Raw genomic sequence first — 27,696 nt, 5'->3', positions numbered from 1 at the left:
TCCTACTTCATCCCTCACAGCCTCTTCACTATTATCGTGACCATCAGCATTAACCTTATTAAATTATGTATTCCTAATTATATCAGTCACCAAGTCATTTCTCATCTTCAGAATTTATTCCCATAAACTTCTAGCATCCCTTCATCTGACCCCTTTTTCCATCTCTCCTAAATGAAAATTGGCTCTCATCTGAAAACAGCTGCTTTCTCTGCAACCCTTCAAAAGACTGCTGTATTTTTCATCTATACCCATTGTACCACTGAGCCTGGGAATACATCTGTTCTCCTTGCTGCTTCTACACCATTCTCTCTCCATCCTCTCTAAAAATCCCTCAACTCTGAAACTCATTTTTTATGACTTTACCATTTCTACCCCTCCTTGTTGCAGTTAGTAGACCCCAAGGTCACCCCATCACGTGGCTTTCCAATATTATAATTCTGTGTGATTTAAATGTACAACCAAAGATCTTCTGATACTCTGAAATCTCAGGTATTTAATTTTCTCTAGTCCAATGACCTTGGCCACTATGCTGTCCTTTAGAACACCCTCTCATGATCACACCCCAGACACTGATACTAGTAACTATAATCTTTCCATAATACTATTTTCAAGCATCCTATTCTTTACACCTATTTTTTCAGTTCACCCCTTTTAGTAACCTAACTCCAAACATCTGTCACCCACACCAGGTTCTACAACCTAATGATCCAATCACCTTTTCACTGTCTCTTGCATTTAGTATGTCCTAACTTTACTCCTTACCCAGCTTAAATTCTATGTCCATCATTAAAGTCACTTTGTACATTAAAATCACCTTGTAGCTGGGCGCAGTGGCTCATGCCTGTAATCCCAGCACTCTGGGAGGCTGAGGTGGGTGGATCACCTGAGGTCAGGAGTTTGAGACCAGCTTGGCCAACATGGCGAAACCCCAACTCTACTAAAAATACAAAAAATTTGCCAGGCATGGTGGCAGGTGCCTGTAGTCCCAGCTACTTGGGAGGCTGAGGCCGGAGAATTGCTTGAACCTAGGAGGTGGAGGTTGCAGTGAGCTGAGATCGTGCCATTGAACCACAGCCTGGGCAACAGAGCAAGACTCTGTCAAAAAAAAAAAAAAAAAAAAAAAAAAAGGAGTCACTTCCAAGATGGCCAAATAGTAACAGCTCACATCTGCAGCTCCCAGCAAGATTGACACAGAAGACTGGTGATTTCTGCATTTCCAACTGAGGTACCTGGTTCATCTCATTGGGACTGGTTGGACAGTGGATGCAGCCCACAGAGGGCAAGCTGAGGCAGGGTGGGGCATTGCCTCACCCGGGAAGTGCAAGGGGTCAGCAAATTTCCCTTTCCTAGCCAAGGGAAGCCGTGACAGACTGTTTCTGGAGAAACGGTACACTCCTGACCAAATACTGTGCTATTTCCACAGTCTTAGCAACTGGAAGACCAGGAGATACCCTCCTGTGCCTGGCTTGGTGGGTCCCACACCCATGGAGCCTTGCTCACTGCTAGTGCAGCAGTGTGAGATCGACCTGCGAGGCTGCAGCTGGACAGGGGAAGGGGCGTCCGCCATTGCTGAGGCTTGAGTAGCTCACATTGCAAACAGAGGCCTGGAAGCACAAACTGGGCGGAGCCCAGCGCAACTCAGCAAGGCCTACTGCCTCTATAGATTCCACCTCTGGGGACAGGGCATAGTAGAACAAAGGACAGCAGACAGCTTCTGCAGACTTAAACATCCCTGTCTGACAGCTCTGAAGAGAGCAGTGGTTCTGTCAGCATGGCATTCGAGCTCCGATAATGGACAGACTGCCTCCTTAAGTGGGTCCCTGACCCCTGCGTAGCGTGACTGGGAGACACCTCCCAGTAGGGGGCCAACAGACACCTCAAACAGGCGGGTGCCCCTCTGGGACAAAGCTTCCAGAGGAAGGATCGGGCAGCAATATTTGCTGTTCTGCAGCCTCCACGGGTGATACCCATGCAAACAGGGTCTGGAGTGGACCTCCAGCAAACTCCAACAGACCTGCAGCTGAGAGGTCTGTTAGAAGGAAAAGTAACAAACAGAAAAGAATAGCATCAACATCAACAGAAAGGACATCCACACCAAAACCCCATCTGTAGGTCACCAACATCAAAGACCAAAGGTAGATAAAACCACAAAGATAGGGAGAAACCAGAGCAGAAAAGCTGAAAATTCCAAAAACAGAGCACCTCTGCTCTTTCAAAGGATCACAGCTCCTTGCCAGCAAGGGATAAAAACCGGATGGAGAATGAGTTTGACAAGTTGACAGAAGTAGGCTTCAGAAGGTCAGTAATAACAAACTTCTCTGAGCTAAAGGAGCATGTTCTAACCCATCACAAGGAAGCTAAAAACCTTGAAAAAAGGTAAGACAAATAGCTAACTGGAATAAACAGTGTAGAGAAGCACTTAAATGACCTGATGGAGCTGAAAACCATTGCACGAGAACTTCATGACGCATGCACAAGCTTCAATAGCCGATTCAATCAAGTGGAAGAAAGGGTATCAGTGACTGAAGATCCAATTAATGAAATAAAGCAAGAAGACAAGAATAGAGGAAAAAGAGTGCAACGAAACGAACAAAGCCTCCAAGAAATATGGGACTATGTGAAAAGACCAAATCTATGTTTGATTGGTGCACTGGAAAGTGACAGGGAGAATGGAACAAAGTTAGAAAACACTCTTCAGGATATCATCCAGGAGAACTTCCATAACCTAGCAAGGCAGGCCAACATTCAAATTCAGGAAATACAGAGACACCACAAAGATACTCCTCGAGAAGAGCAACCCCAAGACACATAGTTGTCAGGCGGAAGTGAAGGAAAAACTGTTAAGGGCAGCCAGAGAGAAAGGTCAGGTTACCCACAAAGGGAAGCCCATCAGACTAACAGCGGCTCTCTCAGCAGAAACCCTACAAGCCAGAAGAGAGTGGGGGCCAATATTCAACATTCTTAAAGAAAAGAATTTTCAACCTAGAATTTCATATCCAGCCAAACTAAGCTGCATAAGTGAAGGAGAAATAAAATCCTTTACAGACAAGCAAATGGTGAGAGATTTTTGTCACCACCAGGCCTGCCTTACAAGAGCTCCTGAAGGATACACTAAACATGAATAGGAACAACCGGTACCAGCCACTGCAAAAACATGCCAAATGGTAAAGACCAGTGACACTATGAAGAAACTGCATCAATTAACAGAAAAAATAACCAGCTATCATCATAATGACATGATCAAATTCAAACATAACAATATTAACCTTAAATGTAAATGGGCTAAATGCCCCAATTAAAAGACACAGACTGGCAAAATGGATAAAGAGTCAAGACCCATCAGTGTGCTGTATTCAGGAGACCCATCTCACATGCAAAGATGCACATAGGCTCAAAATAAAGGGATGGAGGAAGATCTACCAAGCAAATGGAAAGCAAAAAAAAAAAAGCAAGGGTTGCAATCCTAGTCTCTGATAAAACAGACTTTAAACCAACAAAGATCGAAAGAGACAAAGAAGGCCACTACATAATGGTAAAGGGATAAATTCAACAAGAAGAGCTAACTATCCTAAATATATATGCACCCAATACAGAAGCACCCAGGTTTATAAAGCAAGTCCTTAGAGACCTATAAAGAGACTTAGACTCCCACACAATAATAATGGGAGACTTTAACACCCCACTGTCAATATTACACAGACCAATGAGACAGAAGGTTAACAAGGATATCCAGGACTTGAACTCAGCTCTGGAACAAGTGGACCTAATAGACATCTACAGAACTCTCCACCCCAAATCAACAGAATATACATTCTTCTCAGTACCATATCGCACTTATTCTAAAATTGACCATATAATTGGTAGTAAAATACTACTCAGCAAATGTAAAAGAACAGAAATCACAACAAACTATCTCAGACCACAGTGCAATCAAATTAGAACTCAGGATTCAGAAACTCACTCAAAATGGCACAACTACATGGAAACTGAACAACCTGCTCCTGAATGACTACTGGGTAAATAACGAAATGAAGGCAGAAATAAAGATGTTCTTTGAAACCAATAAGAACAAAGACACAGCGTACAAGAATCTCTGGGACACATTTAAAGCAGTGTGTAGAGGGAAATTTATAGCACTAAGTGCCCACAATAGAAAGCAGGAAAGAGCTAAAACTGACATCCTAACATCACAATTAAAAGAACTGGAGAAGCAAGAGCGAACAAATTCAAAAGCTAGCAGAAGGCAAGAAATAACTAAGATCAGGACAGAACTGAAAGAGATAGAGACACAAAAAACCCTTCAAAAAATCAATGAATCCAGGAGCTGGTTTTTTGAAAAGATCAACAAAATAAATAGACCTCTAGCAAGATTAATAAAGAAGAAAAGAGAGAAGAATCAAATACATGCAATAAAAATTGATAAAGGAAATATCACCACCGATCCCACAGAAATACAAACTACCATCAGAGAATAGTATAAACACCTCTACGCAAATAAACTAGAAAATCTAGAAGAAATGGGTAAATTCCTGGACACATACACCCTCCCAAGACTAAACCAAAAAGAAGTTGAATCTCTGAATAGACCAATAACAGGTTCTGAAATTAAGGCAATAATTAATGGCCTACCAACCAAAAAAAGTCCAGGACCAGACAGATTCACAGCCGAATTCTACCAGAGGTACAAAGAGGAGATGGTACCATTCCTTCTGAAACTATTCCAATCAACAGAAAAAGAGGGAATCCTCCCTAACTCATTTTAGGAGGATAGCATCATCCTGATACCAAGCCTGGTAGAGAGACAATAAAAAAAGAGAATTTTAGGGCAATACCCCTGACGAACATTGATGCGAAAATCCTCAATAAAATACCGAATCCAGCAGCACATCAAAAATCTTATCTGCCATGATCAAGTCAGCTTGATCCCTGGGATACAAGGCCGGTTCAACATATGCAAATCAATAAACGTAATCTATCACATAAACAGAACCAACAACAAAAACCACATGATTATGTCAATAGATGCAGAAAAGGCCTTGGATAAAATTCAACAGCCCTTCATGCTAAAAACTCTCAATAAACTAGGTATTGATGGAACGTATCTCAAAATAATAAGAGCTTTTATGACAAACCCACAGCCAACATCATACTGGATAGGCAAAAAATTGGAAGCATTCCCTTTGAAAACCGGCACAAGACAAGGATGCCCTCTCTCACCACTCCTAGTCAACATAGTGTTGGAAGTTCTGGCTAGGGCAATCAGGCAACAGAAAGAAATAAAGGGTATTTGATTAGGAAAAGACGAAGTCAAATTGTCTCTGCAGATGACATCATTGTATATTTAGAAAACCCCATTGTCTCAGCCCAAAATCTCCTTAAGCTGCTAAGCAACTTCAGCAAAGTCTCAGGATACAAAATCAATGTGCAAAAATCACAAGCATTCCTATACACCAATAATAGACAAACAGCCAAATCATGAGTGAACTCCCATTCACAATTACTACATAGAGAATAAAATAGCTAGGAATCTAACTTACAAGGGATGTGAAGGACCTCTTCAAGGAGAACTACAAACCACTATTCAACAAAATAAAAGAGGACACAAACAAATGGAAGAACATTCCATGCTCATGAATAGGAAGAATCAATATCATGAAAGTGGCCATACTGCCCAAGGTAATTTATAGATTCAATGCTATCCCCATCAAGCTACCACTGACTTTCTTCACAGAATGGAAAAAACTACTTTAAAGTTCACATGGAACCAAAAAAGAGCCCATATACCCAAGACAATCCTAAGCCAAAAGAACAAAGCTGGAGCCACCATGCTACCTGACTTCAAACTATACTACAAGGCTACAGTAACCAAAACAGCATGGCACTGGTACCACAACAGAGACATATATCAATGGAACAGAACAGAGCCCTCAGAAATAATGCTGCATATCTACAACTATCTGATCTTGACAAACCTGACAAAAACAAGCAATGGGGAAAGGATTCCCTATTTAATAAATGGTGCTGGGAAAACTGGCTAGCCATATGTAGAAAGCTGAAACTGGATCCCTTCCTTACACCTTATACAAAAATTAATTCAAGATGGATTAAAGACTTACATGTTAGACCTAAAACCATAAAAACCCTAGAAGAAAACCTAGGCAATACCATTCAGGACATAGGCGTGGGCAAGGACTTTATGTCTAAAACACCAAAAGCAATGGCAACAAAAGCCAAAATTGACAAATGGGATCTAATTAAACTAAAGAGCTTCTGCACAGCAAAAGAAACTACCATCAGAGTGAACAGGCAACCTACACAATGGGAGAAAATTTTTGCAACCTACTCATCTGACAAAGGGCTAATATCCAGAATCTACAATGAACTCAAACAAATTTACAAGAAAAAAACAAACAACCCCATCAAAAAGTGGGCAAAGGACATGAACAGACACTTCTCAAAAGAAGACATTTATGCAGCCAAAAAACACATGAAAAAATGCTCATCATCACTGGCCATCAGAGAAATGCAAATCAAAACCACAATGAGATACCATCTCACACCAGTTAGAATGGCCATCATTAAAAAGTCAGGAAACAACAGGTGCTGGAGAGGATGTGGAGAAATAGGAACACTTTTACACTGTTGGTGGGACTGTAAACTAGTTCAGCCATTGTGGAAGTCAGTGTGGCGATTCCTCAGGGATCTAGAACTAGAAATACCATTTGACCCAGCCATCTCATTACTGGGTATATACCCAAAGGACTATAAATCATGCTGCTATAAAGACACATGCACACGTATGTTTATTGCGGCACTATTCACAATAGCAAAGAGTTGGAACCAACCCAAATGTCCAATAACGATAGACTGGATTAAGAAAATGTGGCACATATACACCATGGAATACTATGCAGCCATAAAAAATGATGAGTTCGTGTCCTTTGTAGGGACATGGATGAAACTGGAAAACATCATTCTCAGTAAACTATCGCAAGGACAAAAAACCAAACACCGCATGTTCTCACTCATAGGTGGGAATTGAACAATGAGAACTCATGGACACAGGAAGGGGAACATCACACTCCGGGGACTGTTGTGGGGTTGGGGGAGGGGGGAGGGACAGCATTAGGAGATATACCTAATGCTAAATAATGAGTTAACGGGTGCAGCAAAACATGGCACATGGATACATATGTAACAAACCTGCACATTGTGCACATGTACCCTAAAACCTAAAGTATAATAATAAAATAAAAAACAAAACAAAACAAAAAAAACTTACCCTGTTCTCAAAACCCCACCCTAATTAAAGCAAATGTTACTCCTATGCTGCACCTGCACTCATGCAGCTGAACATGGCTGAAGAAAACTACACAGCCACACGGACTTTCTCTTTTGAAATTCAGAAACATCAACTTAAAATAAATTTTTTAATATTTCAGATTATTTCTCTAATACAGAATCTGAGCACATTTTAAAATACTATTGATGCATAAAGCCAAATTGCTTTTAAAATAAAATTTACTTAAATATGGAGCTATTTTGAAAATATTTATCACGGGGCATGGAACTTCCACTCTAGGAGTTTTAAGGAAATAATTTGAAAAGTATGCAAAAATTTAATTACTAGGTTACTTATCACAGACTTAACAGTTAAAAAAAGAAACTTGGAGTTGTCCTACAATAATGAAAAATTAGAAACAATCCAAATGTTGAACTATATGGCACAGGTGAAATACATTATACTAAGTCCATACCATGGAACACTATTAAGCCAATGGAAAAATATTCATAACATACTGTTGAAGAGGAAAAAGGTAGATTACAAGAGTATATATATATATATATATATAATCTTTGAAAAATTTATATATATGTATTATTATAAATAAGTATATAAGAAAAAAGCCTGGAGGATGTTAATATTTATCTTTGGATAATAAAATTATTGCTGTTTTATTTTCCATCTTTTGTTTATGTGTGTTCTACAAAAAATACATATTTGTTTATTAATGAATGTATCAATTTACATGTGCAGTACTGAGAATATAGTGGGATAACATTTGAGATTATAGCAGATTAAATTAGCTGTACTTACTATTATTTCTGATGCAAAATACCTGAAAGGATCATTTCCACCTTCTTCAGACTGTTCAAGGAATTGTGCTGTCAGCAAAGGGTATTTCAAGCTTTTGAAACAACTAAGGCATAAGAAATAGGTAACTATGAAATCAACACTTCCAAGTATAAAATCCCTAGGTCTTCAAATCTAAGTTAATTTTACTTGAAAAATTACATAAGCACTGCTACGGTTTGAATGACTCTGCTCTCCAAAACTCATGTTGAAATTTAACTGCCATAAGGAGGTGGGAATTAGGCCAAGAGGGCTCCACTCTCACGGATGAGATTAACGCTGTTATAAAAGGGCAAGTTCAGCTCACTTTTGCCTTTTGCCCTTTTACCTTCAGCCACGTTATGACACAGCTAGAAGGCCCTTGCCAGATGCCAGCGCCTTAATTGTAGACTTCCCAGCCTCCAGAACTGTGAACCAATAATTTCTGTTCATTATAAATCATCCAGTCTTAGGTATTCTGTTATATCGGCACAAATGGATTAAGACAAGCGTCAATAACTCAATGGTCTATAAAACTGGTGATGTAACGTCGTTCGTACTAGTAATGGGGAGAACATGAGAACACCTGGCTAGACTCAACTTGCTAAGACTGACTTCTACATCTGAACTATTCCATTGAATTTTGAATGTGAGGGCTGGTGCTAGTCTATGATGTTGTTTTCATTAGTTCAAAGAAAAAAATCAGGAAATATAGTCATTTTTTCACACAGCTCTATTTGTTTTATTTAGAAAACCAAACTTTATTTTGTGATTAAGCCTTTCCTATTTCTTTAGTTAAAATACCTTTTCTTTTATGAAATAATGGGTAAATGGTAAAAAACTTTTTTTATGAGACAAGGTCTCTGTCACCCAGGCTGGAGTGCAGTGGCACAATAATAGCACACTGTTAACCTCAAACTCCTGGGCTCAAAGGATCCTCCTGCCACAGCCTCCCAAGTAGCTGGGACTACAGGCACACACCACTGTGCCCAGCTAACTTTTGTATTTTTTGTAGAGACAGGGTCTCACTATGTTGCCCAGGCTGATCTCAAACTCCTGAGCTCAAGCAATCTCCCAGCTTGGCCTCCCAAAGTGTTAGGATTACAGGCGTGAGCCACCACGTCTGGCTGTAAATTTTTTTTTTAATGTCCTAACCTGACAAGTAGGAAGCTAAAAATAGTATTAGTCTCCAAAATTAAAATATTATTTTATATTCTATTTTTTAGAGACGAGGTCTTGCTATGTTGCCCAGGCTGGTCTTGTACTCCTGGCCTCAAGTGATCCTCCTGCCTCAGCCTCCCAAGTAGCCAAAATTTAAAAATTACTGGTCCATGTAATTAAATAATCTAGTCTATCACTGTCCAATAGAAATATAACATAGCCCCATATATAATTTAAGATCTTTTAGTAGACACATGAAAAAAGTAGTAAGAATGGGAGAGATGATTTTAATAATTTATCTTAACCCAATATATCTGAAATATTGTCATTTCAACATGTTATCAATATAAAAATTATTGAGGTATTTTACTGTTTTTTTTTTTTTTTTTTTTTTTAAACAACAAGTCTTCAAAATCCAGGGGATATTTTATACTTAAAGTATATCTGAATTTGGACCAGCCATATGTCAAGTGCTACAGCCATACTGAACAGTAGATGTTTAGTCTATAGTACCCATGGAGGGAATGCTGTTGGGTGGATACTCAACTACTATTTTTGTGGTCAAGTTGGATGTTCTGTCTGGTGGTCTTTCTGCTGCTTTCTTTGAAAGAGTAAAACACAATTTCTCCACAAAGCTACATATATCTATTTCCCACATTCACCCTGAGCTACATTATCTATTTCCCCCGCTTTCATTATTCACTTACTATGATGAATAAGGCAATACAAAGAAGAATATAAAGTAAATGAATGGATTTTGGTTTTATAATTATTTTATTAATTAATTTCTTAAAGACAGGGTCTTGCTCTGTTGCCCAGCCTGGAGTACAGTGGCCAATTATCATTCACTGCAGCCTCACACTCCTGTATTCAATCCATCCTCTAGCCTCAGCTTCCCAAATAGTAGCACTACAGGTATATGCCACTACATCTAGCTAATTTTTAAATTTTTTTGTAGAGATGGTGGTCTCGCTATGTTGCCAAGGCTGGTCTCAAACTCCTGGCCCCAAGCAATCCTCGCACTTCAGTCTCCCAAAGTGATGAGATTACACGTGTGAGCCACTACAACTGGCCTATAATTTTTTTAAATATAAATGTCTCAAGTTCCCATGCTGTATCAGTTGAACCCCACATTCTTCTAAAATTCAAAATCTGAAACTAGATTTCTATTTACATGTCAAAGTGAAGAAACATAAAATAACTGAACTATCAATTACTTAAGTCCACTGTGTGATGTTCTTAAAATTATACTTACAATTTCAGTAATTCATCCTTTAACTTTTCATTTTCCAGTGAGTTTTCTTTGTTATCAATGACTTCTTCCACAAAAGGCTTAGTGAACTCTATTAAGGCCTTGCAACACTGACAAAGGCCATAGTCATCCATTTGTATTTGTTCTTTTGAGTATGGAACAGGAAGAAGAGATAGCTGATTCCAAAGTGTAGACAATGCTAATCCAATTGAATATGCCTTGTTATGAAGTTTCTGAATCACTAAAACAGAGATCAAGTTGTTGCTCATCAAGTATGCTAAACATGGGACAAGAAATTCGGCAAATGTGGAATTATAAGACACTTCCTCCTCCCACATTTTAACAACTCTTGAAATCAAGATGACACATCACAGTCTAATTGGCAGTGTTTTTTTCTTCTTAGTTGTGCATAAAATAATACAGCATCTCGCCATGAAATGTTGTTTAGGTTATGTTTATAACAGACTATGTGTAACAGGCTATGTACTTAAGACAGAAACATGTTCTTTCCATGTTTTTTGGTTGTTATAAGCACAAAATATGAGTATACTGTAAACTATAAAGCACTATACAAATAGGAGGTGGTATTATTAGATTTTTTTTTTCCCTAGAAGACTGAATATTACAGGTGGTATGAAGCTGGTAGGCATTCATATTTAAAACAAATTTCATTTCTGATTCTAGGTCCCTCTATCAGATTGTGAGATAAACGAATTTCCTAAAATGAAAAATAACCTCTTCCCATGTATACTGTCTGCCTTGGTTGCCAAGACCCATTACTACCAATATTGTTACTGCACTCAGCCATGGAGCCTTATCATCCCATATCTCCTCATTTCATTCTTCAGTAGTACCTTGCTATGCCCAATCCAACCTCCCAAAGCCAAAGCTGAGCAATGCTCTGCCTGATACTCTTCTGGACTACCATAATGCTATTAGATTTAGTACTGCAGACACCACAGAGGTAATCCTTGAAATATGTTTACAGAGAAAATTCTAGATTTAAGCAGCATATAGGAAGGTTAGGCAAAAAGGTATAGGTTTCAATATAGCACATGAAAAATAGTATGACATTCAACAGAATATTTACTGGGTACCCACTCTGGCCAGATACTATAATCTTTCTATGAGCAGCAGGATTCACACTGGCATTGCTATTATTGGTTTAAGCAGAGTACTCACTAATTAACTGTAAACTTTACTTTGGTGTAGTATTGACATTTTGGGGTAACCATCAAGGCACTTAGAGATACAACAAGAAGTACTCTGATATCAAAATTCTCATTACCTGTTTGTAATGGCTGAAGCAAAAGAAGAATACTTTGGGATATCTGTTTTCCAGAGGGCTCTTCAATTAGTTCAAGCAAACCCAACAATAATTCCTTTGGATTGCATAACTATAAAAATATTCACAATTGAACCTGTTTAATACAAGTTGTATTTAAAGCCACATTATTACTATTTTTAAGAAGGCATATATTGACAAAATATTATACAATTATGTTTTTGCTTAACATTAAAATTATTTATACAATTGTTGAAAAAATACGCTCTAGCAAAACACAGAATCTGTGATGGTCAAGTAACTATAAAACTAAAAAGAAGCAAGAAGTCAATGGATCTTTAAGCTCAGGTTTCCTTTGAGCTTCACCTGTCTACTCTGAAATTGCCTTAATAGATTACCAGGGGCTCCAGCAGGTGAGACCTTTCAATCCCATGCTGCAAGCCTATTTAGACTAGTCTGGAATCTCTTTTGTATTTTTTGAACAAGTAAAACTTTGCATTGCTTTCTGACTGGCCATATCTTATCATCTCACTTGACTGGTTTTTTAAAAGCTCCCAGCTCCCATAGTCAATAACTCACACAGATGGAGCTCTCCTTCCAATATATATTTGAGTATATTTGCACTGATCACTAAGCAGTTTCTTATAGTATCTTTTTCTCAGAATTTATCTTTCTTAGCCATCAAATATTGACTTTAAACTCTACCAGCCTTTTACCCAGGGTCTCTTTCTAAGGTTGTTAGTCACAACTGATCTGTGTTCTACCCCTATTCCTACTTCCATTTTTAATCACTTGTATTCTAGGCTTTCCATTTTCTTTTAGGGAACATACCACAAAGGAAAGAGGACTGAGATCTTAATTCTAGTTCCAATGTTGCCAAAAGATAAATGTGACCTTGAACTACCTCTCTAAAGCTGGTATTCCACATCTATACAATAAGGCTACTTGTTAAAATATAGCTTCCCAGGTCTCTCTCTGGAGATGCTGAATCAATGGGTCTGATATGAGGTTAATATGAGGTTAGACGATTCTTTTCTCCAGAAAATTTGGGAAATCCTGAAATGGAATTGCCTATCCAATCAATAAGACTGGGTCTTTTCTCCAACGAGTTCCTTTCTGCATGTACTTTCATGAACCAAAAGCTTTCTTACCAAACAATAAACATTAAAAGGAATTATAAAATACTGCTGTGTGTTATGATAAAGAGAACCTTGTTTTGTTAACTTACCTTTACCAATAAATCAAAGATCAAAAAATAAACTTTTCTTTTATTATCCTCTTTATCTTTACACAAAAGGCATCGAACAACAGGACCAACGAGATTCCAGCCCATATTCTTGATGATGACCTGCAAAAACATTTTCAGAGTAAAGCAAACACTGCCATCTATAGGACTCTCGCGGTGTGCTTTCCTATCTTGGAAGAGCTCAGAATTGTCTCTGAAATAGGAAGATGAGACAAGTGAGGCCTATATAACATTTCACCACAGACTTTCCAGGGTTGGCTACTAACAGACATCAACATATTTAAATAGTTTTTAATATGTTCACTGAGGAAAGGCAAAAGGGTCTTTACTTTTTATCAGGCAAGTTGGTGTTTCCCAAGATTTAAATAGTGCCTCTATTTCCGACAAGAGAGTTAATTTGCTTAATACAGGTACTTAACTTCCACAGAGAATTTTGCTCCCCTTATTCATAAAGAAGTCCAGCCAATGCTCGTGTACCTTTTAAAGTTCCTTGGAGTCTCTAAAGACAATCATTGTAATTTATATAAAAAGAAGGGATACAACTTCATTAATTTTCTCTCCTACATACAAGTGGCTTCTATGTTCAAAGACATTTCAGAATGCTTACCACACAAGTAAAAGTTTATCTTTATAATTACTAATTCACATTCATTATCAAAACCACTGATTTTCAAAAGTATCAACAATGTATTCCACTTCTCTGGCCTGCTTTGTACTTTAACTCATCAGTATTTAACAAGCCTACACTATAATATTCTAGGGGTTAGAAATAAAGTGAGGAACACACTGGATAAGATCACTACCCTCCTAGAGTTTACATTCTAGAGTCCTTCTTTAAAAGCAGGGTGGTTGGCTGGATGCAGGGGCTCACGTCTCTAATCCCAGCACCTCAGGAGGCTGAGTCAGGATGATCACTTGAGCCCAGGAGTTTGAGACCAGCCTGGGCAACCTAGTGAGCCCCTGTCTCTATTTTTTAAAGTTAAATACATTTTTATTTATTTATTTATTTTGAGACTGAGTCTCGCTCTGTTGCCCAGGCTAGAGTGCAGTGGCGCTATCTCGGCTCACTGCAAGCTCTGCCTCCTGGGTTCATGTCATTCTCCTGTCTCAGCCTCCCAAGTAGCTGGGGCTACAGGTACCTACCACCACGCCCAGCTATTTTTCTTTTTTTTTTTTTTTTAAAGTAGAGATGGGGTTTCACCGTGTTAGCCAGGATGGTCTCAATCTCCTGACCTCATGATCCACCTGCCTTGGCCTCCCAGAGTGCTGGGATTACAGGCGTGAGCCACCGCACCCCATTTTTTTTTTTTTTTTAAGCATGGTGGCTTATGCCTGTAATCCCAACACTTCGGGAGGCTGAGGTGGGTGGATCACTTGAGCTCAGGAGTTCAAGACCAGCCTGGGCAACACGGCCAAACCCTGTGTACAAAATACAAAAATTAGCTGGGCCTGGTGGCACGCGCTTGTAGCCCCAGCTACTTGGGAGGATGAGTGGGAGGATGGCTTGAGCCTGGGAGGCAGAGGTAGCAGTGAGTTGTGATCACACCACCGCAAACCAGCCTGGGTGACACAGACAGACCCTATCTCAAAAAAATATATAAATAAAGAAAAAGCAGATCTAACCCACCTGACAAGGGATTAATAATCAGAATAGAAAAGAAGCTCAAACAACACTAAAGGAAAAAACCTAATAATCCTATTAAAAAATTGGCAAAAGATTTGAATAGACATTTCCCAAAAGAAGGCATACAAATGGTAAACAAGCATATGAAAAGGTGTGCATCATGATCATCAGAGAAATGCAAATCAAAACTACAATGGGATATCATCTCACCCCAGTTAAAATGGCTTATATCCAAAAGACAGTCAATAATAAATGCTGGCAAGGATGTGGAGAAAAGGAAACCCTCATATATTGTCGCGATATATATTGGTGCGATCTCAGCTCACCGCAAGCTCCGCCTCCTGGGTTCACGTCATTCTCCTGTCTCAGCCTCCCAAGTAGCTGGGGCTACAGGCACCTGCCACCACGCCTGGCTAATTTTTTGTATTTTTTTTTTTTAGGTATTGTTGGTAGGAATGTAAATTACTACAACCATTAATGAGAACAGTTTGGCAGTTTCTCAAAAAATACAAAAATAGAGCTGCCATATGATCCAGCAATCCCACTGCTGGGTATATACCAAAAAGAAAGGAAATCACTATATTGAAGAGATATTTGCACTCCCATGTTCACTGCAGCACTGTTTACAGTATCTCAGATTTGGAAGCAACCTAAGTGTCCATCAACAGATGAATGGATAAAGAAAATGTGGTACATATACACAATGGAGTACTATTCGGCCATAAAAATGAATGACATCCTGTCATTTGCAATAACGTGGATGGGACTGTAGACCATTATGTTAAGTGAAAGAAGTCAGGCACAGAGAAACATTGAATGTTCTCACTTTTTTGTGGGATCTGAAAACCAAAACAACTGAACTCACGGACATAGAGAGTAGGAGGATGATTACCAGAGGCTGAAAACGGTAGTGGGAGGCAGGGAAGATGGCTAATGGGTACCAAAAAAAAAAAAAAAAATAGCTATAAGTAATGAATAAGACCTACTATTTGATAGCACAACAGGGTGACTATAGTCAATCACTAATTGTACATTTTAAAATAACTAAATGAGTATAATTGGTTGGTTTGTAACACAGGATAAATGCTTGAGGGGATGGATACCCCATTCTCCATGATATTCTTATTACACATTGCATGTCTGTATCAAAACATCTCATGTACCCATCAATATATATGCCTTCTATGTACCCATAAAAATTAGAATTTTTTTTTTAAAAAAAGCTGATCTAGGAATAAGACACCTATAATACCTCATCTTGACCCCAGTCTTGTAAGATAATAAAAATAGAGTATAGAATACAGTAGTCTCCCCACTTATCTGCAGGGGGTACATTCCAAGACCCCCAGTGGATGCCTGAAACCATGAATAGTGCCAAATGCTATATATAAATACTATACATGCATATCTGTGACAAAGTTTAATTTATAAGAGATTAACAATAACTACAACAATTATAATATACTGTAATAAATAGTACGTGAATGGTCTCTCACAAAGCAGTAAATAGTAAATCTTTTTATTTTTATGTTTTTTCTTTAATTCACTCTTAAAGTTGAAGATAATAGTAAATCTTGGTCAATTTGGATAGTGTCACCTGGAAAGAAAATTAAATTGTAGTCAGTTTGTTGTTGTTGTCGTTGAGATGGGGTCTCACTCTGTTTCCCAGGCTGGAGTGCAGTGGTACAATCTTGGCTCACTGCAGCCTCCACCTCCCGGGTTCAAGCAATCCTCCCATCTCAGTCTCCCGAGTAGCTGGGATTACAGGGGCGTGCCATCACGCCCGGCTAATTTTTGCATTTTTAGTGGGGACAGGGTTTCACCATGTTGGCCAGGTTGCTCTCGAACTCCTGACCTTAGATGATCCACCCGCCTCGGCCTCCCAAAGTGCTGGGATTATAGGCATGAACCACTGTGCCCGGCCTGTAGTCAGTTTTGAACATTGTCTTATCAGTATCTAAACCTTTGCATTTAGCTGACCACATATTGCAAAGTTGATTCTCAAACTATTAAGACTAAGCCTCACAATGTTTAAATCTATCCCATTAGCTATTCAGAAGCATGCTAAAAATAAAACGCTGAGGCATGCAATGCCTGAAAAATACTTTGTTTATACTTCCCTTTTCCTTCTGCCTCACTGATATGGTGCTGATCCTCATCTCCTTGGCAGGCCTCTCCTCTCTGCCTGTTTCTTAAATTCTTCAAGATGGGATCTTGGGCCTCTTCTCTTCTGCCCCTTTTCTGTGAACTCACGTAAATTCTTTTTTTTTTCACCCCTCAATGCTTCAATTACCCAATCTTTAGGTAATAGTCTCACAGATATGTGTCTCAGAGATCTACATCTTAATTCCTACATCTCTACTGAGCTCAAAACCTTATTTTCCAATTGACTGTTGTACTTAAACTCAAAATTTCTAAAAGTCAACTCACTTGTTCCTTCAGGAAACTTTTCCCTCTACTTAGGTTGCCTTTTTCTGTTTGATATCATGTTATCCTTTTAGAGGCTAGAAACCCAGTGATTTTTGATGCCTCACCCTCTCAATCAAGCAATCTCCTGTATTCTACCCTAAAACCATATGCCATACAGCACTAACTAGAGGTAAAGCAGAGTGGTTAGGAGCTCCAAAAACGCTACACAGGTCTGAATCTTGGATATTACATAAAACCTGACTTACTTTTGGGCAAGTCATTTAACCTTTCAGTCAAAATGAACACCTACCTTCTGAGATTTTGGAGAGACTAATTAAGTTAATAAATGTAAAGGACTAAAGACAGCATCTGGTACATGTAAATATGCAATAAATATTCGTTGTTATTAATTTTTTATTATTAGCTAAAAGCTAAGTACTTTAGAAGGTTATCCTCTGAGAACACAATTAGAAAAAAATCAAGAAAAAAATCAAAGCACCTATATTGGGGGTTAAAAGTTATCATAAACATATATCAAAAACTAAATAAAATGTCCTAATTATTTTAATAAAAAATAAGAAGGGTATAAGCCATTTGAACTACTAAGAGATGCTATAATAATGTATGATTAAAAAGTATTAGGAACCCCCCAAATCCAATCAGATGCCCTGGAGAGAAACACAGGTCAACATGATTACAATGTGATATCAAGAAAGAAAACGTCTAATAAATAAGTAGCACTGCAAATGAAGAAAGAGTGTGTACCTAGAAAGAAGATGGTCTTTGTATCAGTCTGTTCTCACGCTGCTATGAAAAAATACCCAAGCCTGGGTAATTTAGAAAGAAAAGAGGTTTAACTGACATGCAGTTCCACATGGCTAGTGAGGCCTCAGGAAACTTAACAATCATGGCGGAAGGCACCTCTTCACAGGGCAGCAGGAGAGGGACTGAGTGCCAACAGGCGAAATGCCAGATGGTTATAAAACCATCAGACCTCGTGAGAACTCACTCACTATCATGAGAAGCATGGGGGAAACCACCCCCATGATTCAATCACCTCCACCTGGTCCCACCCTTGACACATAGGGATTATTACAATTCAAGGTGAGATCTGGGTGGGGACACAGAGCCAAACCATAGCCATCTTCCTTATAAGGAGTATCCAAAGACACAAAATTTGGCAGGATGTTGCCAACAGTGTCCCAGGAAAAAGTTATTCCTGATCCACAAATAAGATCCTTTTCCATTGTGGAGGATGATTTCTAAAACTATTGTAACTGGATGATACTGGCTAGTATAATGACATATCGCTTTCCTCCTGTTCTGATTCTATGCACATAAAATACTGTTTTAATAAAATTTGGTTTTCCATACACATTTGGCTGGAGGAGAATGGGCTGATCACCCAAAATGAATATTTAGCCTGCTTGATATGTATATTTCTCAATGTAAATTAATGACTCAAACACCATTTTTGGACTCCCTGAACTAGAAGTAATTCTGTTTCTTCTAAAAACTCTTTACTTCAACTATAGCACTTATTTATTTTGCCTCATTATTGTTAGTTGTTTACATGTTTATCTGTTTGACCAGATGGTAAGCACCTTCAAGTATATGACTGTTTCTTTCTTTTTTTTTTTTTTCTGAGACAGGGTCTTACTCTGTTGCCCAGGCTGGTCTCAAACTCCTGGGCTCAAGTGATCTGCCTGCCTCGGCCTCCCATAGCACTGGGATTACAAGCGTGAGCCACTGCGCCTGGCCTGAATATTTCTAATTCTTTTTTTGTTTTCAGTTCCCTATTGTGAAAACTTAAGTAGATTCTTAAATGTTTGATGGATAAATGACTGGATGAATAGCGTCATGTGATTATTCTCTTCCCAAGTCTGAAAAGTAAACACCAAGATTGTACGCACCTTATTATTTTCATTTTGAATAATTTCTAATAGCTGGTCTGTGTACCCTTCTTCTATGCATCTTTGCCCAGCTAACTGAAATAGGCCAAAATCCTCTTCTTTAAAGTCTTGCTCTTCTAGGATTTGCTGGCAAAAAAAAAAAAAAAACCCAAAAAACAAAAAAACAAATGTATATGTAAATAAAAATTAAATACAATAACTTCTTGATTTATCTATGAAAAAAAGAAATCTGTTTAAATTCTAGATAAATGTAACATAAATAACACATGTAGCAAAATTAGGATTACCCTAATAAATACTTTAATAAGTGACCTTGAAATCTACTGTACCAGTGAAATCTATGAAAAGGATCAGGATTAAAATGTAAAAGGTTATTTAGATAAGTATGTCACCTGGAGAAATAATCCAATCTGCCTCCCCCACTCATGCTCTTTACAGGTCAAAAAAAGTAAGGATTAAAGAAGATAATTTGAGTGACCACAAATATAATTAAAAACAATCTGTGCCCTTCCCATATTTTGAAAGGTATTTTACAAAAATTAAAAAAATACTTACACATCTCTTTATTATAGACTGAAGTTCCTCTACAGCCATTCCTATTTCTCCTAGTTTCGATGTTAAAATCTACAAACACAAAACACACTGTTAACTATCAGTGATATTACATTTAAGTATTCAAAAGTTATGTTTCAGCGTGATAAATTATTAGCATATACAATAAAGAAAATGGAAAGTTTTTGTTGTTGTGTTTTTTGGTCCAATAGCATGCTAGGAGAAAATGTAAAGTTTTAAAGTTGAAATGTTATTACTGAATCTTAGTATGTTTGCCTAAGAAAATAAAGTGTTTTTTTAGAAGCCCTTATTGCATCTTTTAAGTTTTCTAGGAGCATAGTTTTGAAAGCTACTTTGAAGGAAAAAAAACACAAAACTCTCGAGCACTCCCAAGAGGAAAAACAAAAATAAGACTTATAAAAAAAAAAAAGCATTTTTTTTAAAAAAAAAAAAAAAAAAAAAAAAAAAAAATTCCGAAAGGTGGACCTGAAATCAACATTCTAATCATTAGGGGATTTTTTATTTTTAATGTCTCACCTCACAAAAATTGGGGTGCAACACAAGCTTATCTATAGGGGGTGAAGATTCAGATGCCCTCCATCCCATTTCTCTTAAGGAGTTGCAGTCCCCAAAGTGATCAATCCAGCTAGTGAAATCACTGTATCACACGGAGATAAGGCAACGGCGGCCTTCAGGAGGAGATCATCGCTTCTCCCGGCGGCAAGCCTCGGCCCCAAGCCCTCAGTAGGGACGCGGGTCAGCCCGGTAATCACCGCAGCGCGCTGGAAGGCGAGTAACACCCCAGCGCGCGTGCGGGCGGCATCAGAGGAAGCCATGTCTTCCGATTCCTGCTCGCCTAGGTGGGCAGGCTCCACCACCTCGCGTGGCCTAGTCGGCCCGCAGCACCAAGTCTGCTGCGGCTCACGGCCAACTGCGAGCCGTGGCCACCCTGAACCTCTCCACGACTCCACTTACCGGCCAGATCCCTCGCCTCTCCCAGCCGCCGCCACCTCCTCCGGCCGCTTAGCCCGCTCTTCTGGCCCCGCCCCGCGCTACGCGTACGGAGGCGGAGCCTCGGGGCGAGACGCCGGAGCTTGTCCCGGTCCCGCAGACTACTTTCCCCCATGGCGGACTGCGCTGGGCAGTCTTCTGCCGGCCGGAAGGTCGGGGCTCCCCGTCGCTCTCGAAAAGCCGCAGGTAGGAGCAAGGATCTCTTCCCATTTTTGGACCCTGAAGCTGGGCCCCGATCTCGAGTTCTAGACCGCAGCGCGCGGGCGCTCCTGAAAGTCTGCTTCAGGGGAGGGGTTCTCCCAGGTAGAGAAGGCCGAAAGCTTCCCACCGCCGTCCGCACCTCCTAGGAAAGATTTCCTGGCCGGCCATCACCCCTTTACGCCAGTGTTCCAAGATTTCCCTCACGCGGGCTGTGGCCCCAGCTTCAGAGAAAGGACAGTGGAGGCGCCGGGAACCCAGGCCTGGGGTCCCCGGGTTTCCGGGCAAGTGACTAGGGCAGAATTGGCAGCTGGCCTTGAACCTAGGACCGGTCCTCCTTTCCAGACTGCTTGGGTGCCCAGTTCTTTGAGGTGCCGGACTCCCCTCTTCCCCCAGAGAGGACGTTTGGCAGACGGAGAGAGGTTTCCCCTAAAAGTACCCAGATCTCTGATTTTCAAGAGTGGTTAATTAAGCAACTATGATACAGAAGAAAATTCAATCCCCAAAGAGATACATTTTAACCAAGAAAAATTAGACAGTAATCAATTTGCAAAAACAAATTGCGTTCCCTTCCTATTTCATTTTGATTTACACACGATTGGACATAAAATATGTGGAAAAGAAGAAAAGTTGGTCTACAGTTTGTTATTTGTGTAGGAATCTATCTTGTACCTAATGTGTTTGTGTAGACCTGACCTACTGCCACCATGTGTAGCTTAACTGCGGGGATGCATTTTGAGAAATGCGTTGTTAGGCGATTTCATCCTTGTGTGACCATCATAGAGTGCACTTACACAAACCTAGATGGTATAGCCTACTTAACCCACTAGGCTATATGGTACAGCCTATTGCTCCCAGGCTACAAACCTGCACAGCATGTTACTGTACTAAGTACTGTAGGCAATTGTATATCTAAACATAGAAAAGGTACAGTAAAAACACAGTATTTTAATCTTATGAGATCGCTGTCTGTATGCTGTCCGTCGTTTACGGAAATATCATTATGTGGCACATGACTGTATTTTTATTGTAGGTACTAAACAGACAAGTACTTTGAAACAAGAAGATGCTTCTAAAAGGTATGACAGCTACATGGACAACTACGTTGGCATATCTACTTATATTACTTGTACCAATTTTAAAACAATAATGGTTACCATTTTTTTTTAGAGAAAATTATCATGAGAGGGAAGGGAAAGATCTGGGAAGGCCTATAAATTCTCACATAGACTGTTAACATTCCTCTACTCTAGGCTTTAAGAAAACCAAACTAAGCACTCAGACTGCTAGTGAAGGCATGAGTGTCTGTAGAAATTGTTTGTTTTTCACCGCTTCAGGTGCACTCTCCTTTTATTGCTTTATATGCCAGAGACTCGCCGAGTTTCGCTGTCACTCCAAGAAAACTTTTCTGTTCTTTGTTACATCAAGTGCAGATTTTCATCAAAAAGCTGTCTTGTACTAGTGCTGGTTCTAAAAAGACAAGATATTACCACATATCACACAAAGTTTCTAGAAAAGGAGTAGAATGTGAAGGGGATTAAAAGTATATGTAGCTATGATTTTCATTTTGTGAAGACTCACTAATCTTATATTGGCTTTGGTCTTAATTTACTCATTCTTTCAAAAATTATTTACTGAGTATAAGATATGCCAGACCTGTGTTAGGCTCTGAAGATATGGTGAACAGAATAGACACAGTTCTTGTCTAGTGGAACAGAGGAATAAATAATTAGTTAATTAACATAAACAAATACATAATTACAAATTGTGATAAGCACTATGAAGGAAAAGACTGTGATGTTACAAGAAGGAATAACGAAGTCTAATTTAGTTGGAGGTGGGTGGCAGGGAGGTTGGCTGTGAGTTTTCAGCGAAAGCCTTATGCTGAGACCTGCATGCTAAGTAGACATTAACCAGACAAAGAGTATATAAAGACTTCTGTATGTGCAGTGCAAAAAGTAGCTTGTTTCCTTTTTGAAAAGTATTGGATCAAAAGTAACAGTATTAGAAAACAGAAATTTGGCCTGATGTGGTGGCTCATGCCAGTGGTCCTAGCACTTTGGGAGGCTGAGGTGGGAGTATTGCTTGAGGCCAGGAGCTCGAGACCAGTCTGAGCAACATAGTGAGACCTTGTCTCTACAATTAAAAAGAAATATTTTTATTCAAAAAAAATTTTTTAATATATTTAAATTTAAGTGGCAAAATAGTGAGTTAGGTTAATACTGTATTTTAAAACATGGAATATTGGACATGAAGCTTATAAGTAGATTTTCTCTTTCAAATTTTAGGAAAGCAGAACTAGAAGCAGCTGTGAGAAAGAAGATTGAATTTGAGAGAAAAGCTCTACATATTGTTGAACAGCTTTTAGAAGAGAATATTACGGAAGAGTTCCTAATGGAGTGTGTATGTGTTAAGTTGACAAATTATTAGTTTTGTAGTATAACATCTCTAAATCTGTGCAGCATGAAACTTCTTTGCATTATTAAAATCTTTGAATTTGTTCTGAGTCATTAAATGCAGATAACAATCTATATAATTCATGCATTTTAAAATAAACAACTATCATGCATTCCTTGTATAATGACTTTAAAATGCACTAATGAAAAATAACAAGTTCATAACAAGGTGATGACAGGTAATGTATATTTCAAAATTAGTAAGAATGGATTTCAAATTTCTCACCACAAAGAAATGATAAATATGTGAGGTGATAGATATGTTAATTAGCCTGATTTGCTCAATGTATACATGTGTTAAAATATCACATACTACCCCACAAATATATACAATTATTATTGTCAATTAAAAAGCAAAAGAGGCCAGGCACAATGGCTCATGCCTGTAATCCCAGCACTTTGGGAGGCCCAGGCAGGCGGATCACTTGAGGTCAGGAGTTCGAGACCAGCCTGGCCAACATGGTGAAACCTCGTTTCTACTAAAAATACAAAATTAGCCAGGTGTGGCTCATGCCTGTAATCCCAGCTGCTCAGGAGGCTGAGGCATGAGAATCACTTGAACTTAGGAGGCAGACGTTGCAGTGAGCTGAGATCACACCACTGCACTCCAGTCTGGACAACAAGAGTGAGAGTCTGTCTCAAAATAAGTAAATAAGTAATAAATGGAAAAAAAGAAGAAAAATGAGGATGGGGGAGAAAAAAAAAAAGAAAAAGAAAGTATATTTTACCCTTAGTTGTAGTTCTTTTAACCAGTCTGCTAATATCACTTGATTTTCTTCAATTTGTTTTAATGATTGCAATTCCAGTTTTGTATATTCTGTGTTATTTTAAGTAACAGAATAATATTATTTTTGTCAATGTAATTTCATCAATTTTCATATTTCAAAAACCTGAAATACAGATCATTTATGACAACATAAAACGGGAGAATTCCGCATTAATTTTTTTTTTTTTTTTTGAGACGGAGTCTTGCTCTGTTGCCCCGGCTGGAGTGCAGTGGCGCGATCTCGGCTCACTGCAAGCTCCGCCTCCCGGGTTCACGCCATCCTGCCTCAGCCTCCCGAGTAGCTGGGACTACAGGCGCCCACCACCACGCCCGGCTAATTTTTTTGTATTTTTAGTAGAGACGGGGTTTCACTGTGTTAGCTAGGATGGTCTCAATCTCCTGACCTCGTGATCTGCCCGCCTCAGCCTCCCAAAGTGCTGAGATTACAGGCATGAGCCACCGCGCCCGGCCCGCATTAATTTTTTTTTAGGCCAGGCATGATGGCTCATGCCTGTAATCCCAGCACTTTGGGAAGCCAAGGCGGTAGGATCGCTTGAGCCCAGGAGTTTCAGACCAGTCTGGACAACACAGCAAGACCCTGTCTAAATAAAAATTTGAGAATAAAAAAATTTTTAAACAGCTTTACTACATTAAAATTTTGAATGGAAATTTCTTTTATATTCTTGTAATCCTTAAGAGGGCAAATTAAAACTCAAAGCTTCTATTACAAAAACACTTCTTAGTATAGTTCACAGATCTTTTTCTAAGCAGGAATGTGAACATGACAATTCATATTTTTATTGACACAGGTAACTGCATCAGAATCTGCATATATGATGACACCAGAAAAGACAAAGGCAAATATGCTTCATTTGAAACATAAAACTTACATCACTCTCAATTAAAAGTATTTCAGTCCCTGTGAAAACAGAAAAACTTGTTAAAAGATCTCAAAGTTATGAACAAGAATCAAAAATATTTGATCATGAAGATGTCAAAGGAAAATATTTGATGTTAGCTTATAACCATCACCTCATTGCTCCGTACAGATTTTTCAGAAGTAGGAAAATTTTGCACAAACTGTGTTCTGGAGTCACAATGACACTTTTGAAATACTTTGTTTTTAAAGATTATGCTTTAAAAAATAGGTAAAATTATATTACTTTGTGATTTAGTTAATTTTTTAAATAATACTTTTTAAAAAATAAAAGATACTGTCGTCATTTAGCTTGTGTATAGCTATAGCATCACTTCTTCCTCATGCCTCAGAATTATTTTATTTAACTATATAATCTACAAATATGCAGAGTACTGTGGCAGAAATTTTTTTAATAATAACTTTTTTTTGAATGCTTACTGTATGTTGAGCACTTCTCTGATTTTGCTTTATTTTCTCTAATTCTAACCTGTAACTTATGAGGAAGGTACTATTGCTATCCCTGTGTTTTCAGATAAGATTGATGAGGCTTAGAGAGCTGATAAATGAACTTTTCTATTAAACTAGGAGGAAATAACCCTCTCATTTCATTTTAGGGGAGGTTCATTACACCTGCTCACTACAGCGATGTCGTGGATGAACGTTCTATTGTCAAACTCTGTGGTTATCCTTTATGTCAGAAGAAGCTGGGAATTGTAAGTAACTAATTTTTTTAAAATATAGGCTTTTATTATTTTCATTTAGCAAAATACTTTGTTGTAAGAATAAGAAATGAAACCTAAGGTCATGAACTAAAGGCATGGATTGGCCAATGATATGATATGTAGATGACTTAATCTTGTAACATAAGGTTCATGTTTACTATTTGGATTCTTTTGTAAGCTGTACTTTCTTTTCTTTAGGTACCAAAACAGAAATATAAAATTTCTACCAAAACCAATAAAGTCTATGATATTACTGAAAGAAAGGTGAGTTTAAAGGCTTTCATTGTGGCAATTAATTTTTTTTCTTTACTAATCACTATCCTAACAAGGAATGGCAATTAATTTTTAATGATATTAAATAGGATTCTAAAAGAAACTGTTTAAAATCTTACTGGTTAGAAAATAGTGATGTTAAGTTTGATTTTATTTGTAAATATTTCAATCAAGGTATTAAAAATTTTTTTGCTTAAGCTTCAATTAAGACTTGAACATTTAAAAGTTAAAAGTGCATACTGGCACAAATCTAGGCAAATAAATCATGGAACAGAATAGAGAGTGGCAGACTAACCACATATGTAGACACTTGATATATGACAGCAGGAGTATTGTAGATCAGTAGAGAAAGGATGGATTTTTCAATAAATTATACTGGTACAATTAGTTATGCAAATGGAAAAAATGAAAATTGATGCCTATCTCAGTCTATATACACAGATCAATTTTAGGTAGATTAAAGACATAAATGTAAAAGGTAGAAGACACTGGGAGAGGCCAGGCGTGGTGGCTCACACCTGTAATCCTAGCACTTTGGGAGGCCAAGGTGGGCGGATTACATGAGCTCAAGAAGTTGGAGGCCAGCCTGGGCAACGGCGAAACCCTGTCTCTACAAAAAGTACAAAAATCAGCCAAATGTGGTGGTACGCACCTGTAGTCCCAGTTACTCAGGAAGCTGAGGCACATGAATTGCTTGAACCTGGGAGGCAGAGGTTACAATGAGCTGAGATCATGCCACTGCACTTCAGCCTGGGCAACAGAGCAAGACACTATCTTCAAAAAAAAGACAATAGGCCGGGCGCCGTGGCTCAAGCCTGTAATCCCAGCACTTTGGGAGGCCGAGGCAGGTGGATCACGAGGTCAGGAGATCGAGACCATCCTGGCTAACACGGTGAAACCTCATCTCTAGTAAAAAATACAAAAAAATTAGCCGGGCGTGGTGGCGGGCGCTTGTAATCCCAGCTACTCAGGAGGCTGAGGCAGGAGAATGGCGTGAACCCGGGAGGTGGAGCTTGTGGTGAGCCGAGATGGCACCACTGCACTCCAGCCTAGGCAACAGAGTGAGACTCTGTCTCAAAAAAAAAAAAAAAAGACAATATGGGAAGATATAAACTTGGGGTAGAGAGACTTCATAAAATAAGATGGAAAATTATAGGCCAAAGAGGAGAAACTAGTAACATTTCTATATTAAAATGTAAAACTTTTGTTCATCAGAAGTTTCAAAAAAAAGAATGAAAAGAGAAGCCACAAAGCAGAATGTTATTTCCCACATATAACTGACCATAGAATCACATCTAGAATATATGATCTATAAGAAAAAGACAAATAGAAAAATTTACACAAGGAACTTGAATGGCTAATAAACATATGAAAAGATGCTAAATATTATCAGTAATCAGAGAAATAGCAAATAAAAACACATTGAGTTATGTTTTCACAGCCCACAAAATTGCCAGTATTAGGAAATCTTTTTGCAACTAGTGGGAATGAAAATTGGTACAGCCTTGTTGAGAAATGGTTTGGCATTTGTGTGGTGAAGTCTCTGCACATTCTCTATAATTAAGCCTTTCTATTCCTTGGTATAAACCCTAAAAAAATTCTTACACATGTATACTAGCATGTATGTATAAAAATGTTTATAGCTGGATAAACAATGTGGTATATACACACAATGGAATATTAGCCTTAAAAAAAGGAAAGAAATTCTGACACATGGTACAAGGTGGATGAACCTTGAAGATAATATGCTAAGTGAAATAAGCCAGCACAAAAGGACAAATACTGTATGCTTTCAC

The 27,696-nt window shown here is 38.6% G+C and overlaps 2 protein-coding genes across 6 annotated transcripts in view; one reads left to right on the top strand and one right to left on the bottom strand.

Moving 5' to 3' along the window:
- GLMN (glomulin, FKBP associated protein) overlaps nt 1-20,604 on the bottom strand; it is a 41,482-nt gene extending 20,878 nt beyond the window's left edge. For 2 of the 3 annotated variants that reach the window (XM_032155360.2, XM_032155361.2), the window contains exons 1-7: nt 20,531-20,604; nt 19,559-19,627; nt 19,004-19,129; nt 13,040-13,159; nt 11,815-11,923; nt 10,530-10,767; nt 8,099-8,201 (exon numbers count right to left, since the gene is read on the bottom strand). In XM_032155360.2, coding sequence (XP_032011251.1) covers nt 8,099-8,201; nt 10,530-10,767; nt 11,815-11,923; nt 13,040-13,159; nt 19,004-19,129; nt 19,559-19,597 — 735 coding nt within the window. In that variant the 5' untranslated portion in view covers nt 19,598-19,627; nt 20,531-20,604. Of the gene's footprint in view, nt 1-8,098; nt 8,202-10,529; nt 10,768-11,814; nt 11,924-13,039; nt 13,160-19,003; nt 19,130-19,558; nt 19,628-20,092; nt 20,121-20,530 lie in introns of those variants that run through there. The other variant, XM_058439579.1, reaches the window with a different exon arrangement.
- Nucleotides 20,605-20,618: 14 nt separating this feature from the next.
- RPAP2 (RNA polymerase II associated protein 2) overlaps nt 20,619-27,696 on the top strand; it is a 138,828-nt gene continuing 131,750 nt past the window's right edge. The window contains exons 1-5 of one of the 3 annotated variants that reach the window (XM_058439578.1): nt 20,619-20,752; nt 21,798-21,843; nt 23,053-23,167; nt 25,520-25,618; nt 25,826-25,891. In XM_058439578.1, coding sequence (XP_058295561.1) covers nt 20,680-20,752; nt 21,798-21,843; nt 23,053-23,167; nt 25,520-25,618; nt 25,826-25,891 — 399 coding nt within the window. In that variant the 5' untranslated portion in view covers nt 20,619-20,679. The remainder of the gene's footprint in view (nt 20,753-21,797; nt 21,844-23,052; nt 23,168-25,519; nt 25,619-25,825; nt 25,892-27,696) is intronic. The other 2 variants (XM_058439575.1, XM_032155359.2) reach the window with 2 other exon arrangements.

Source organism: Hylobates moloch, unplaced genomic scaffold (genome assembly GCF_009828535.3).
Source record: "Hylobates moloch isolate HMO894 unplaced genomic scaffold, HMol_V3 SCAFFOLD_5, whole genome shotgun sequence".
NCBI classification, from domain to species: Eukaryota; Metazoa; Chordata; class Mammalia; order Primates; family Hylobatidae; genus Hylobates; species Hylobates moloch.
The sequence above is the reverse complement of the archived record's forward strand: the minus strand, read 5'-3'. Positions and strand labels throughout refer to the sequence as shown.